This window comes from Peromyscus californicus, unplaced genomic scaffold, assembly GCF_007827085.1.
Source record: "Peromyscus californicus insignis strain IS unplaced genomic scaffold, ASM782708v3 Scaffold_12__1_contigs__length_115047231, whole genome shotgun sequence".
Lineage (NCBI taxonomy): Eukaryota > Metazoa > Chordata > Mammalia > Rodentia > Cricetidae > Peromyscus > Peromyscus californicus.
The window spans coordinates 72446529-72462109 of NW_026294413.1; the positions used below are offsets into that span (position 1 = coordinate 72446529).

At 43.8% G+C, this 15581-nt stretch overlaps 1 protein-coding gene and 1 pseudogene across 1 annotated transcript; both read right to left on the reverse strand.

Moving 5' to 3' along the window:
• Window positions 1-738: 738 nt before the first annotated feature.
• Window positions 739-1242, reverse strand: LOC128106954 (39S ribosomal protein L20, mitochondrial-like; annotated as a pseudogene).
• Window positions 1243-1717: 475 nt separating this feature from the next.
• Window positions 1718-8801, reverse strand: Rnase10 (ribonuclease A family member 10 (inactive)). The gene has a single exon (XM_052733364.1). The coding sequence runs from the start codon at window positions 5420-5422 to the stop codon at window positions 4778-4780; it is 645 nt and encodes a 214-aa protein (XP_052589324.1). The 5' UTR covers window positions 5423-8801; the 3' UTR covers window positions 1718-4777.
• Window positions 8802-15581: the final 6780 nt, after the last annotated feature.

A 15581-nucleotide genomic window follows, 5' to 3' on the forward strand; every position in this document is an offset into this window, starting at 1 on the left:
AATGATGCTCAAGATTCAAGATACGTGCAGCTTCTGTTTCTGCCAGTTGTTTTCAGGCGGTTGCTTCTACAGCCATACTAGTGAAAGATGCTGACAATCTGAGCTTGGGCCAGGAACTGTTCCTAACCAGCTCACACTCTGTCGAGGCCCCTTGAGAGGGACTCAGAGAGGTGGACGTCCAAAGCCCAAATAATGCATCACCAGACATTTCTCCTGGACCAGCCCTGTATCTAATTCTATAAAACGTCAACCATCAAGCCAGCCAGCCTACTGCCAGCTGATAATCTAGCAGAGCCCCTCCGTGATTGCCCAGAAGTCACTGTTGCAGTCCAATCCATAAGAATTGAATTCAGGACCTCTGGAAGAACAGTTGGTGCTCTTAACCTCTGAGCCATCTCTCCAGCCCCCGGTATTTTTTTTTTTAACTTAAATGTCTTTTGCTTGTATATTAAAGTTTCTGATTTTGTGTTTTTATGGGTTTTGTTTATGTGTATGTGTATATATCTGCGTGTGTATGTGTTTCTCATGGTCTTTCTTTGTTTCTTCATTTGCTAGTTTATTTTGTTTTATTCTTGATTGTATGTCTTTTGTATTTGCCTGTTTGTTTTCTTTCTTTCTTTCTTTTTTTAAACACTGCAAATTTGTACAGTCTTTACAGGGCAGGTTTGGGCTGTGCCACTGAGTAAAAACCTTTTCTCTCAAGCCTGTTGCTAAAATGTAAATAAATACAAATCAGACTTACTGGTGACAGACAATCCTTTTGCAACTATCTTGTTTATAAGAATTTCCATAGCTCTGCAGCCTTGAGTGGTACTGCACCACTCTGGAAAAGATGCCCTCAGGCTCCTTTCTATCCCCCAAAGCTGGAGCAAATCATTCCTGTTGCCTCCTCCTTAGCCAAAGTTGCCAAAGATTTAAAAGCCTTTGGTTCATAGATGGCCAAGTCCACAAGTACTTTCTTGTTGAGCTCCACCTGGCACTTCATTAAGTTGACAATGAATGTTGGGGACTGTAAGCCACATTCCTGGGAGGCAGTTGTAATCCAATTAGTCTAGAGGGCCCTCAGGTTCTGCTTCTTCAGTTTGCAGGCCTGCCTACACTTAAGGAAGTCTCTGGTCACCACCCTGACTGCCAGACTCTTCCTTCCCCTAAAATGCTGAGCAGGTTTCAACACCTCCTGAACTCGCCAAAAGCGGTCTGTGAGGCGGTTTCAAGCCAGAGCCGCGTTGTTAGGAACACCATCATGTGCTCCCGAGATTGTTTTCTTAAGAGAGAAAAAGGAAGCATAGGGTTGGAAGGGTGGGGAGGATCTGTGAGGAAATGGGGGAGGGGAAACCATGACCAGAATATATTGCATGAAAAACACTATTTAAAAAAAAAATACATTGTATAAAATTTTCAAACTGTAAATAGGATTATTTTGAAAAATTATTTGTGTGTATGTGTGCTTGAGATGATAGATAGATAGATAGATAGTTAGATAGACAAACAGATAGATAGAGATGAAGAGATAAAGAGATAGATAGATGATAGATAATCTGTAGAGGTTTTTTTGAAGTTTTTTCTCTGCTGTTCAGCCTGTCCTGAAATTCTATGTGTATCCCAGGGCTAGCATGAATTCAAGACTTCCCTGCCCCAGTCCTGAGATTACAAGTATATACCACCATGCTGGCTTGTAAATGCTTTTTGATTGACACAAAAGGCATACACTACAGAATCCAAGTCCTCAAACTTTATTTAGAGCTGGATCTTTCCCTTTGAGGAGCACAGGAAAGCAAACTCCGTAATGTATCAGACAGGAGAGGGAGGTACAGTGAGTCCCGACTGAGGAGCAGAGCAGCTGTGGGTAAATTGGGTGGTCTTGGCTCACAGAGGCTGGGACTATGGTTTTGGTGAGGATTGTTCCCGAAGTGTTCATGTGGTAGAGGCTTGCTCTTCGGAGTGTCAGCGCTGAAGAGCCTTTAAGAGGTGAGGCCTGGTGAGGGGCAGTTAGGTCATTGATGCTACTGCTTCTGAAAGGGTCAATGCTGGTCACACAGAGAAGTTTGTTCTCACAAGACCACGCTGTCACAAAAGAGCAAAGCTCTCTGCTTCACCGTCTCCAACTTCTTGTCTTGGTCTACATCCCTCCCTTTAGCGCCATGATGTCTGCCTGCCCCGTTGTGACCCAACTGAAGGAGCCCTCACCATAGGCTGAACTGATAAGAGTTTCTCAGTGTCTCAGCCACTTTTCTGTTGCTATGATAATACCCACGACCAGAAGAAACTTATAATCAGGAGTTTATTGGGGTTTACAGTTCCAGAGGGGAAAGAGTCCACCACGGTGGAGAGGCGTGGCAGCAAGCAGCAGGTAACGGCTGCAGGAACAGAAAGCTGAGAGGCCACATCTTCAACCACCAGCACGAAATAGAGACGGCAAACCGGAAGTGGCCTGAGGCTTTTCATCTCAAAGCCCGCCCCCGGTGATGTACTTCCTCCAGCCAGGCTGCACCACCTGAACCTCCCCAAGCGGCACCAACCAACTGGAGACAGAGTGCACAAAAGCCTGAGACTGTGGAGGCTCCTCACTCGGATGCCACACCCAAATGAAATGCCCCGTCCAGATCAAATACCACATCCAAACTTGGGTTTTCAGTCTCCCAAATTGTGAGCTAAAGAAACGTTTTTTTTTTTTTCTTTATAAATGCCTAGCTTTAGGTATTTTGTTATAGCAACAGCAAAGTCACCAATACAGTGGGCATCCCTGAGCTTGTTACTTTTCTATTAAATGTAATTAAATAAAGCCAAATGACTCTGGGACAGCTTGTAGGAGTGTGCATGACATACAATGGCAGTTTTCTTCCTGCTTGTCTTAGAAAAGAAAGAGTCCATCTACAGTCCTTTGAAACATTGCTCGTACAGCGCTTGACAAGGATCAGAATTTTTCACTTCTCCTAAGTGAGTTTATGTTTCACTGTAATTATTATAACCTCTGAGGAGGCACTGGATGGATAATCACTAAGTAGATTATCAGTGACCTGTAAATGTACTGATGAAGAATGGGAGAAACATATAATAGAGCTGTTCCCACAGAGACCTTACAGCCTAACTAGTATCATATGTAAACAAATTCATCAAAGACTAATTATATAATATGTATATGTTGCAACACAGTCCCTTACCTGAAACTTTTGAGGCCTGTGCTTTTTGGAACTTGAAACCTTTTGGATTTTCAAAAAGCAAAATTATAGGGCCTGGAGAGATTGTTCAGTGGCTAAGAGCACTGGCTGCTCTTCCAGAGGTCCCAAAATGAATGCTTCCTTCTTTTAAGTTAGTTCTCAGGCGTTTTATGACAGTAATAGAAATATAACTAACATTTAGTTGAAGTATAATAAGCAGAGGAAGGATAATGGGAAAGTATGGATGTGGCAAATCTCAAAAATCTATGACTTACAGACTCTGGTCCAGCTAGTCCAACAATGTCTGTCTACCAACAAAAAGTCTAAGAATGCAGCAGATGTTCAGTCCACAAAGCTGATGTCTCAGCTGGTCTCCAGCATACAACGGAATCTGGAAGTAGCCTCGAATGCCAGTGAAGTAATGAACTTGCCAGCAAGAGTGAGGGCCAGGAGGCAGAGAGAGAGCATCCTTCTTCCATGTGCTTTGTATAGGCTGCACCAAAAGGTGAAGATCAAAGGTGGATCTTCCCACCTCAAAAGACCCAGATTAGGCCGGGCAGTGGTGGCACATGCCTTTAATCCCAGCACTCAGGAGGCAGAGGCAGAGGCAGGTGGATCCCTGTGAGTTCAAGGCCAGCCTGGTCTACAAAGTGAGTTTTTGTAACTTCAGATGTAGTCAAGTTGACAACCAAGAATAGTCATTTCTATCTATCTATTTTCCTTTCTTTCTTCCTTCCTTCCTTCCTTTCTCCCTTTCTTTCTTTCTTTTTTCTTTCTTTCTTTCTTCCTTTCTTTCTCTTCATCTAACCTCCAACTCCCTATGCCAGATTCAATCTGTGGGGACCAACATCTGCTTACCTAGTATAGCCCAGATAACACATTAGCTTACTGAGAAGCTAAAAAAAATCTAGAGAAATGAGGGCCCAAAAAGAAAAGGTAGATGAAAAGGAGAAGACAGAAAAGTCTGAGAGAAGAAAGAAACAAAGAAAAGAGGAGCAAAGAGAAAGGTTGTGAAAACAGGAAGAGGGGAAGGGGAGGAAAGGGGGGGTCCTTATCCAAGCCCTTGTTCTTCTCGACCATCTCTGTAATTTTCCAGGCTCAGGATAAGAAGCCTGACCACATGGCTTTCCAGACACAGTCCTAGATAGAATCACTTTAATTACGTCTGCGTCAGAGAAGTGCATTGCCTTTGTACAGGCAGGGCCCAGGAGTCTGTGATTACCACATGTGGGTAGCAAGGAAGGAGATGGGTAGAGGATGTACGGAACTCTTCTAATCTGTGCCCAAGTTGTCCTCAGTCCAGGCATCAGGCAGATGACCTTGGCTAAGGTGGGGGTCTACAGCTTGGCCTTTGTAGGGCAAGGACTGAAGGTGAGAGACATCTAGGAGAAACTAGGCATAGTTTTGCCATTTCTGACCCCCGGAATAAAATGCCAGTTGGATGACCCCTAATGAAAAGAATAATTATATTTTCAGAAGACAAAGATCAGCGGTGCTCCATCCTCTCTTCCCAGGATCTTCTCTATAGTGCACCCAAGTGGGGGACAGAAGCATCAGCAAATGGAAATGCAAAAGAAGAAAGACAATGAGGTGAAGAGAAGGGAAAGGCAGGAGCTGCCTCAGTTAACCTCCAGTGGCTTTGTGTCACTGCATGTTGTGACAATGACCTTTTCAAATATGTAAGTCAGATAATGGCAGTTGGGAGTGACCTGGCCTGCTTTGGACAACCTGCAAAATGTCAGATCGAAAGGACGGGAGCTTTTGTGACATTTGCCCCCCTTGAGGCCACAGGCCACCGCAGGACTGTCACAGACTGCTTTGACCGTGCTTGGATCCTCATGGATGAATGTGTATTGGGTTATGCAACTGTGATTATGCTCCTTCATCTTGGGTGCCATCAAGGTGTTACATTCTCTGACACGCAAGTCAAACCTCAGGTAATCTTGTTTGCTCTGAAAGAGAGTGTCAGCCCTCAGCATTCTACTTCCTCCAACTTCATCTTCATTGAGAACAGTTTCTTCTGGCCCAATAGGTTGTGCCATTTCTTTGTAGCCAAGCACCAGGGCTTCTGTGGTCCGGGTGTCTTCTCCCTTTTCCGTGGTCTCAGCTGTGTCCCGGGAGTCACTAGGCCAAAAATCACTCAGTGGCTGATCACTGTCCTCCAGGACTGCAGCAGCCATGTGAAGGCCGAGGCCCAGGCCCATCCCCAGGCCTAGCAGCAGCAGCAACATCATAAACAATAGGTTCACTAGAGTCACCTTCATTTTGCCTGGAGAAGAAGGGGGGAAATGAAGGCATGATGTAGAGACAATCTCGGACCCATGTCATGGTGAGCCACAGTCAGCAAAATAGGCTCCAGATTCTCCACTCAGTTCTCCACATTGCTCTACCCACCTACAGGAAAGAATCTCTTTCTTGAACATTCCTTTCTCCCCTCCTCACCACATTTTCCTTTCCTGTGTAATCAGGTGTGGGTTTTGAGGATTGGAAAGTGACCAGTAAAGTGGTATTAAACAGGTTTGCATCTGAGGAATCACTAAGGAAACTGGATACACTCCATCCTTTTCCTTGTGGTGCTGGAACCTTGCACATGCTAAGCCGGAACTCTCCCTCTGAGCTCTAGCCCCAGCCCATCAGTCAATTCTTAAACAGAAATTACTTCCTAATCACCAAAGAGGACAGCTAAGACAAATGAATGAGTATAGAGAAATTCTTGCAGAAAACCTTGCTCTAGTTAGAGAACTAGACTCATCATAGTAGACAGTGTATTCATTTTTTTTTAATCCCGGATTGATTTTGCTTGTTATTATTACCTTCTCCCAAAAAGAGATAAAAATGAATAGAAAAAGTACTAGATTCATTCTCGCTCCTAAAGTAAAGCTTCAAGAATGTCCAGTCACAGCTCAGGCCTCTGCTACATCCTGCCACTCGAGCTTCTATTTGTAGTTAGGGGAGAAACGCACCCGCGCTTTCCCACTCTCTAGCTATCATGGCAGCTGCTCTTGGTTGGGTCCTGTTCCACAACTAAGGCAGGAAGATGGTAGTTGAAAAGAAGACAGGTCTTAGGAGTCGCCAACTCTAGGTTTCACCTTGTTACGAAAAGTGGGAAGGACACACTGGGTATAAGCAAACTCTGAAGATGATGAGACAAGGAAGCATAAAACTGGTTGGTCATCCTGGTCAACAACTGCCCAGCTTTGAGGAAATCTGAAATAGAATACTATGCTCTTGGCCAAAATTCGCTTCCATCACTCCAGTGGCAATAATATTGAATTGGGCACCGCATGTGGAAAATGCTACTGCATGTGTACACTGGCTGTCATTGACTCAAGTGATTCTGACGTTATCAGAAGCTTGCCAGAACAGACCAGTGAGAAATAAACCAGGAAAGCTTTTCTTTAATAAAACTAGATAGAGCTTGCTTTTGTTTTAAAGAAGAGGAAAGAAAGAAACGTAGGAAGAATGAAACCAAATGGGCAGTAGATGTGGCTCGGTTGGTAGAGTTCTTGCCTAGTGTGCACGAGGCCCCGGATTGCTCCCCGAGACACTGCTGTGGGCTTACCTATACTTGAAAGCAGCCTCAGATAGTCCTGGCTCTTTCTGTGGCCCTGGTTCTGCCCTCCTAGAGCTTTCTTGTCTGTGAGCAGTACCCAGAAGCCACTCTCCATAAAATTCTATCTCCTTGTGAGCTGTGTGGGCTTTTAAACACAGCCGGGTTTCCTGAACCCATTCCGCTCCCCTTCTTCCCAGCACAGAATAAACACACTCAGCTAATTTGCATTTCTGCTCCCACAAACACTTTGAAGTAAAGCAATTTAGGCAATGACAGGAAGTGTCTTTAGCCGGGGGAAACTGAAGACAGTTTTATTTCATCAGTCAACTGTTCTACTCCGAGTTACGCCCACTGACCTGTGGTTTAGAGCCGTCTGACCCTGTGCATGAATTTCAGGCCTTATTATGGTCTTGTTTCCTACACGCACTGCTGTAAGCCCTTTCGTATCGCTTCTGGAATGTTAGTTTCTGATGTTTTGTTTTGTCTTCCATTTGCATCACCTTTCCAACACTGCTTCTCACAGTTTACAACTGTATCATGATTTCATTTGACTATTTGGAGTGAAAAAAGAAAAAGTCCAGATTTTGTAAATGTGGTTACTCGGCCCTTAGAAAAAGTTTACCCAAAGCAGAAGAGTTCATCAGCTCCTGCACGGGGTGAATAAAAGCAGTCAGCTCACCATGTAGACATTCCCTTCGGCTGGGTTTCCCATCACCTGGGGATGGTTAAGACACTACAAAGACCCTCCCCAGATCTGAGGATTTAGGTAGATGTTTTTATATTTTAGTTCATTTTCACATAAGTCACTTCATACGGCCCTCTGACCTCTTTAGCAGATGAGATTTAGAATTCTTCCTCCAGTTTTATGATACAGTTGAAGCCACAAGATGTTTAGTGACCTGTGAAGCCACATTAGCAGGATATGGAAGGACAGGATGGGCGCTCCTGCTCTGTCAGCTCCCACTCATTGATCCTTGTCTTTGTGAACAGAAACTCCTGAAAGAAGCTGTGTCTGCAGAGATTGGCTGATCACAATGTCAGCGCTGTGGAGAGACTGGAATGTTGCAGGTCCAGAGGCTAATGACCTTATCTTGGGCTAGGTCTAGCTTTCCTTCCCAAACAGCCATCCCTTGTCTGTGTCAGCGTCTGAACTAGCATCTTGTGACTAACAGATAGAAATCTTTTGCAGTCTATTAACTTAGCAAACCACTGGCTTCCACCAACCCAAAAGCTAAGAATGTCATCAGATGGCATCTTGCTGTTCCTGCCTCTCTGATGGACCCACCAATGTATTTGTATCTTAAATCTGCCTTAATGTATGGCTTTCATCATTCCATAAAACTACCAAATTTGTGAAACTGTGTCCACACTGGAACATGGAATTTGAGGTAACCTAAATCTGTGTTCCCAGGCCCTGGTCACTCACAATGGCTGTCTTTCATTCCCTTCAAGATGAGAGCTGCGGGCAGTTAACTCTTCGGCTCACACACGATTGAGCCTGTATGATAATGAGTATTCAGAGACGGGTAATGCCTGGAGGGCGCTCACCAACCTAAGACAAAGCCCCTGTGTGGCCTGGGCAGGTGTCTCCACGACGGGTAAGGTGACCTGCTGACATCCCACACAACCTAAGTCAGAAGCTCATTTTTTAGTAAAAAGGGGGACCTGTGGGTCCTGGCTCCCGTTTTGGGTAACTGTTGCCTTGCTTGCTGACCTTGACCTTGATGTCCTCCCCTATGTTAATTCCCTGCCAAGTTCCACCCTCCTAAATGCTTAAGGGAAGTTCCTTGTCTGTGTATCCTGCATATTGGGTGTTAACAGCTTAGATGCAAGATTGTAAAACATCGGTAGTGCACTTCTGCCCTTTGGGGTTCTCCCATTGTGCTGTAAGCCTGTATTTAAGACCTCCTCCCTCCTTCAATCAGCAGCATTTGGCATTAAAAAAAACAAACAAGCCGGGCCGTGGTGGCGCACGCCTTTAATCCCAGCACTTGGGAGGCAGAGGCAGGTGGATCTTTGTGAGTTCGAGGCCAGCCTGGTCTAGAGAGCGAGATCCAGGAAAGGCGCAAAGCTGCACAGAGAAACCCTGTCTCGAAAAACCTAAAAAAAAAAAAAAAAAAAGAATAAACCACTACACCCATTTAAAAAAAATGAGAAATAGAGAGGATGGGAGGGGGAGGGAGGAAGGGGAAAGAAGGAAATTTTAGTTTCTTTCAATAAGATGAAGTCCCTAGAGTTTTCATGTGATAAATTGGTGAGGAGGACTGGATTATAAGCCCTGTTATCCTGGAAGGCTGTGTGTCTCTGCAGAGTGAAGATTATTTAACTGAACAGAGTGGCCAGTTGTATATTGCTAGCACATCCTACCCATCCTTATGCTCTTAAAGAGGTAGGAGTGAGGTTTACTCAGTGTATCTCATTCTATTTCTACTCCACACTTATCACATGGGTGTCAATCTTGGAAGGACTGAGTGGTTTTTGACTCACCTTACGATCTAAGAATGAAAGGTTGAGAATGGTAAATCATGTCCCCTTTGAAGACATCTCACTGAGGAAACAAACTACTCTTAAGGGTGAGCTGCATGCTCAGCAGTAGATGCCAACAGAAAACAAACTCACCGGCATGTTTTGAGGTTCCTTGTCTCATAATGTCATGTGGGGGCTTTTTCTCATATAAATTTTATCTTTTTTTTTTCTCTTTTTTAAAATACAGGTCCTTTGTGTATATCTTATGGCTTCTGATTTTGTGTTTCAGTGGAATTCTTTAATGTGCAAACAAGTAGATCTCTGCCTCTATATTTATTGTGACTTTTCTTGGGCTCTTTTCCTATTAGTTTTGTCCTATTCTGATGGATTTATTTTTGTTTTGTCTTTTATATTCTATTATATTGTTATTCCCTAGGTGCCTGTTTGTTTTCTAATGAAAGACAGACACGGAGTGGATCCAGATGGAAGGGTGACAGTGAGGAACTGGAAGACATAGAAGGAGGAGAAACGGTAACTGGAATACTTTGTATGGGGGAAATCTATTTTCAATGAAAGAAACAAAAAAAGAAAAAAAAAGAACACAGAGAGATCCTATGAGATGGCTTAATTGTTAAGAACACTTGTTGCTCAACCATGAAGATCTTGAGTTCAGATCCCAGCACCCATGTATCAAACCAGGCATGATCCCATGTGTGCCTGCAGCCACGGTGATGTAGACTAACTCAAGTTTTCCAGAACTCTCTTCATCCCAAAAAAGAATAGCTCTATAAATCTATTAACTCAAGAGAATAAGAGATAGAAATGAGCGAGCTGCTGTCCACACCCTGTAGTTGTTTAAAACACAGTTTTGAAGCTCTCCTCTATCCCTGATGTTTTGTGGTCTATTCTGAGCATGCACTGGAACCTTTTTCTTTTTTCTTAACTCTCTGCTCCTCAGAAGTTACTAGGTTGCTGTGGAATAATCCTATTGTACACTGTGAAGATGTGTTGCTCTCATTGGTTTAATAAAGAGTTAATGGCCAATAGCTAGGCAGGAAGAGGTTAGGAGGGAGAGCCAGACTAAGAGAACAATGGGAAGAAGTTAGGAAGAGTCACCAGCCAGACTCAAGAGAGGCAGGACATGTAGAAGATGAGGTAACAAGCCATGAGGCAGCACAGAAATTAATAAATATGGGTTAATTTAAGTTGTAAGAGCTAGGTAGTAATAAGCCTAAGCTATCTGCCAAGTGTTTATAATTAATTATTAAGTCTCTGTGAGTTTACTGGGGAGCCAGCAGTTCTGATGAAAAAACCCACCTACACTAGGTTCTACTTCTATAAACTAAATAAGCATTTTAAATCATCTGTGTGGGGTGCCACATGCCTATAATCCCAGTATGGTGGAGTCTGAGACTGCCACAAATTCAAAGCCACCCTAGGCTTCACAGTGAGTTTAAGGCCAGTTTTCATTACAGAGTGAGACTTTGTCCCCCCCAAAAAACAACAAATCAATGAACAAACAAAAGAAAAACAACAAAATAGGCCTTTTGAAATGATGACCGATTCTTTCTGACTCATATACCCCCAAACAACAATCCAGAAGTTCCCAGCAACACTCCTATTTTCCTGTGAGGAGAGTTGTTGCATAGGGACAGTAATGGCCCATCCTTTTTACACATATATGTATATGTATATAATGGAAAAGTCAGTTTTTCAACATGGCCTCCGAGAAGTTCATCTTTAACAATAGTGCTCCACTAGTCAGGTACAGTGAGGACTACTTGCAATACCCTCTCAGGAAAGCCTGCTAGGCCCTGGATTGCAGGTCCTATCCACCTATGGGAGATGAAGGCCATCACCTTCCAGCAGGTCCACAACTTGAAGAAAATGTAAGAACTATGCAAAGAATTCACTCAACTGAAACATGCTAGAAAAGTTTTTAAACTTTACTTTTCCTAAACTTGTGAGATGAATAATAGAAACTTTGAAAAGTGCACGATGAGACCACTTAAGGGAACTTCCAGGAAGAACTGCATTCTGCGGCCTTGTCAATCAACTGTAGAATAAGCGGGAAGGGGCAACCTGTGTGAGCAGTGAACACTCTAGAATACTAATTGAATTCATGAGTCAAAAAGGATCACATTGCCTTTACTTTTTCTTTCCCAGTGAATATTTCCCGTCTCCAGCTTTCTTCTTTCCCTCAGAGTCAAATGCTGTCTGCAATCAAGGTAGTCAGCAATATTTATGTGAAGAATAGTTACCAGCTAATGACGGCTCATTGTACCTGGTTCTAACCCTGTGGCAGCAATAGAGACCGAGCAGGGAAAGGAAGGGAGACTGAGCTCACGGAGCCCGGATTGCTCTGCCAACCTCCAGTTTTAGGACCAGAAGGGCAGAGATTCCACTAAAATAAACTCATGGCTAACTTTAAAATATCTCAGCAACAAAGATAATAAAATAATGTCCATGTAGCTCAGTGGCTAGAAGGCTGGCCTTGTTAGTTATTGTGCGGCACTGTGTTATTCATTAAGCAGCGCTGTTTACTGTGGGAGAAAAGCCACGAGAAACAACAAAACCCACTACAAGAGTTTATTAAGAGAAGGAGCAGAAAGGGAGTGCTTAGGCCTATGGAAATGGTCTGCAGGGAGAGAGAGGGGAGGGGTCTGCGACCCGCTTTTTATGGATTCCCCCACACATGCACATATGGGCTTACTTAGCTGTGCCACACATGTGCATAGATTACGTGATTACACTGCATGCATATTACATGACCACGTAGCAGCGCATGGATCACATAGGATATAAGGCCCCAGAATGACTAAGTGTCTCGCCAGTGCACGTGCGGTGATGGGGGAGTGGCTAGAAATTCCCACAGGCCTAGCATATCCGAGGACCTGGATTCAAATCCTAAGAACTGCTTAGAACAGGGTAGTGGGAGCTCAAAGGCCTGTAATCTCAGCTACTCCAGAGGTGGAAACTGGAGCATAAGGACTTCAAGCTCATCTCTGGCCTTATACAGCTCAAGGCCCACCTGGGCTACCCTGTCTCAAAACACAACAGAAAACTGGAATTATTCCTTTTTCTTCTTGGTAGGTTCAGCTGCTTGCCTTGAAATCTGGCCGCCTGAATTTGATTCCTGGGCCCCACATGGCGGAAGAGAAAGAGCTGACCCCTGTGGGCTGTCCTCTGACCTCCACACTCACTCCGTGGCATGTGTGCACTCACATACACATACAAAACAATAAATGCAACAAAAACTGTTCAATGATGAAGTAAAGGCAGCACTCTGGATAGTAACTAGATTGTGGAACCAACCTCAGTGTCCAACCACAGAGGAATAAATAAGGAAAGTGTGGTACACATACACAATGGGATTTTTTTCAGCCACAAGAAAAGAAAAAAGTTCTGTCATTGCAGGAAAATGGGTTCAACTGGAGATAATCACAGTGAGAAAGTTATCAGAAGAAAAATGTTGGTTTTCTCTCATCAGTGGTTCCTAGGTTTTGTAGAGAGAGATAAAATTATATATGGATATATGCCGTGAAAGTAGAATTCAAACTGTCTAAGGAGACAACAGGAACTAATGGCAGGGGAGAGAGAGGGCATGGGGGAATATGACCATTATACAATAGATAATAAATGAAAAGTTTAAATTAAAATATTAAAATCAGGAGGAATGGGCACACAATGGACAAAATGTGATGACCGTTAAAAGTGCATGTGATGATTATATTCATCTTTGTACTTCAATATCTGAAACTTCTATATATATTAAAACAAAACAAGTCTTTGGAGGAGAAAGAAATTTTTTTTTTTTTTTTTTTTTTTTTTTTTTGAGAAAGAAATTTTAAAAAGTCTGTTGGCGTGGAGAGGAAGGAGGTTAGGGACCGTTAGAGCAGCTTTGCTTTAGGTTGGTTGTTCACACTGAGAAATCCAAACCACTTCCTGCCGCACGTCCCTTTCCTGTTCTAGCTGAGGACAAACAGGAGAGGCTTCTGGGAAGAGCCGGCCAAGGGAGGAAGCACTCACATGACTTGGTTTCACTCTAAGTGTTCAGAAGTCAGCACACCCACACCCAGGGCCCTGCCAGACGGGGTCAAAGGTTGTCCTGGGAAGAGGAGAACAGAAAGAGCTGGATCCACTCAGGGAATCGTCAAGGAGAGACAGCAGTGCTGTGGGGAGGGAGCATGGGCCTTGTTCGTTATCCTCTCCTGGAGGGAATTAGGAATAAATGGTGTCAGCCCTGGGCCCGAGGACACAGAAGAGGGACTGGTGCTGAAGTATGAATGTTCCGTGTCTACTGCTTTACACAGGGACAGCACTAACGTTTTCATTTTGTACTTTAATTTCATTTATTACGTGTGAGTGTGTGTGTGTGTGTGTGTGTGTGTGTGTGTGTGTGTGTGTCTGATATGTACACACATGAGTGCAGGTGTGAGTGTGCCTGGGCTCGTATGCGGAAGTCAGAGGGCAGCTTTCAAGGGTCAGTTCTCTGTTTCTGCTTCTATTTCAAAGATTGAACTCAGCTCATCAGGACGTCCTGCCAGGCCAAGGGCCAACATTACTGTAAGCACAGAATAAAAATGATCTGGTGGCATAATATTTTTAGAGTTTTCCCACTAACACCCCTCCAAAATTGTTCACAGTGAGTAGGATTGGAAAATTTTAATTACAGTCCTTTAACATTGATCTTCTTCCCCCAGAGTTTTTCTTTTTCAAAGGGGCGTTACCCTGGAAAGGGTTGACTACTTAACAATGCTTGCAGTCATGAACAGCTTAGTATGATGTCATGTAACAGAACTGTTGTCTCTGGGAGATAAAAAGAGGTAATATTGTTCAGGTGAGGACTGGAGTATAGAAGGTATTTGTCTGGACGAGGGGCCCCAAAATAGCTTAACCACACAGCAGCCATGACAGGCTTAGGGGCCTAGACACAGCTTTTGTGACAGGCTTACTGGCAGGCAATACCCAGATCCAGGAAAAGCCTTAAGCTGATACCACCCAGGGATCTACCCAGCGGTGAGGAAGTACCTGACATCCCAAACATTCCTTCTTTTTTTTCCAGAGCTGAGGACCAAACCCAGGGCCTTGTGCTTGCTAGGCAAGCGCTCTACCACTGAGCTAAATCCCCAACCTCATCCCAAACATTCCAACCACTAGATAAAGTGGCCAGACGTCCTTGAGTCTAGCACACACCTATTTTTTGTTTTACAGATACCCCTAGACAATTGTCAGCCAATCAGGGTCCTGGACCCTGGAAATCCCCTCACCCCAACCTCTGCTATGATAAAAACTCTGCCCCACCTGATTTCAGGGCTCTCTGCTCTCACTGCTGTGTCAGACAGACAGAGGGACCAAGCTCTGGAGCTTGAAATAAAGGCTCTTTGTTTTTTACATGCGGGATTCGGTCTCCATGGTGGTCTTTTGGGGGTCCCCACGATCAGGGCATAACATCTCCAGGTTCTTGGACATGGAGGGATGCGTGGACAATGATAGGGCAACAGGGAGAATTTATTGAGAGAGCGCTCTCAAGGAAAGTGGACCAGATCTGACAGAAAGTTTAGACACTCAGTGGTTCCTGTACCCCAAGACTGGACTTTCACAGGTCATTCATATGATGTGCACTTTCCCTGAGCATGTCTATTTCATAGAGTCTTGGTGGGGTGGGGTTCCCAGACATATATTTTGTATGCTAATTTTGACTTGACTCTAAACCCTTCTGCATAATCTCACTTAAGAAGTCCCAGGGAGGGGTTGGGGATTTAGCTAGAGCGCTTGCCTAGCAAGTGCAAGACCCTGGGTTCAGTCCTCAGCTCCAGAATAAATAAATAAATAAATAAATAAATAAATAAATAAATAAATAAAGTCCCAGGGAACTGTGTTAAGCACCTTTTCTACATTATCTCACCTAGCCCTACTCTAAGTAGTTGATGCTATCTATATCTTCCTTTTGTATATGTAGAAATAGATCATTAGGACACTTAAGAAAAATACCAAAGACCACATAACTAGCATATGGCTAGCCTTTGAACTCAGATCTGTCTGACTTTGACAGACTGCTATATTCACCGAAGTTCCCGTATAGACAGAAAAAAAAAATACAGAAGTACAGAAATACACTATTCGGTAAACCCCACAGTGAGGAAGTCCAGGCAATCATGGAGGCACACAATAGTACTTGACACTAACAGTACTAAGTGAGGAGAAAGAACATTGATAAGGCTGCAGAGGGCAGAAGGGTGGGGCACTCAACTTAAACATCCTCTTTCAGAGCCAAAGATTCTCTGATATTGAGCTTAAATTATATATTCATATTTTTGTGTCAACAAAATATGGAAATGAGAGGTAAGAATGTACTATGCAATATATGCATGGTAATTTGGAAGAATTGTATTCAGGGGAGT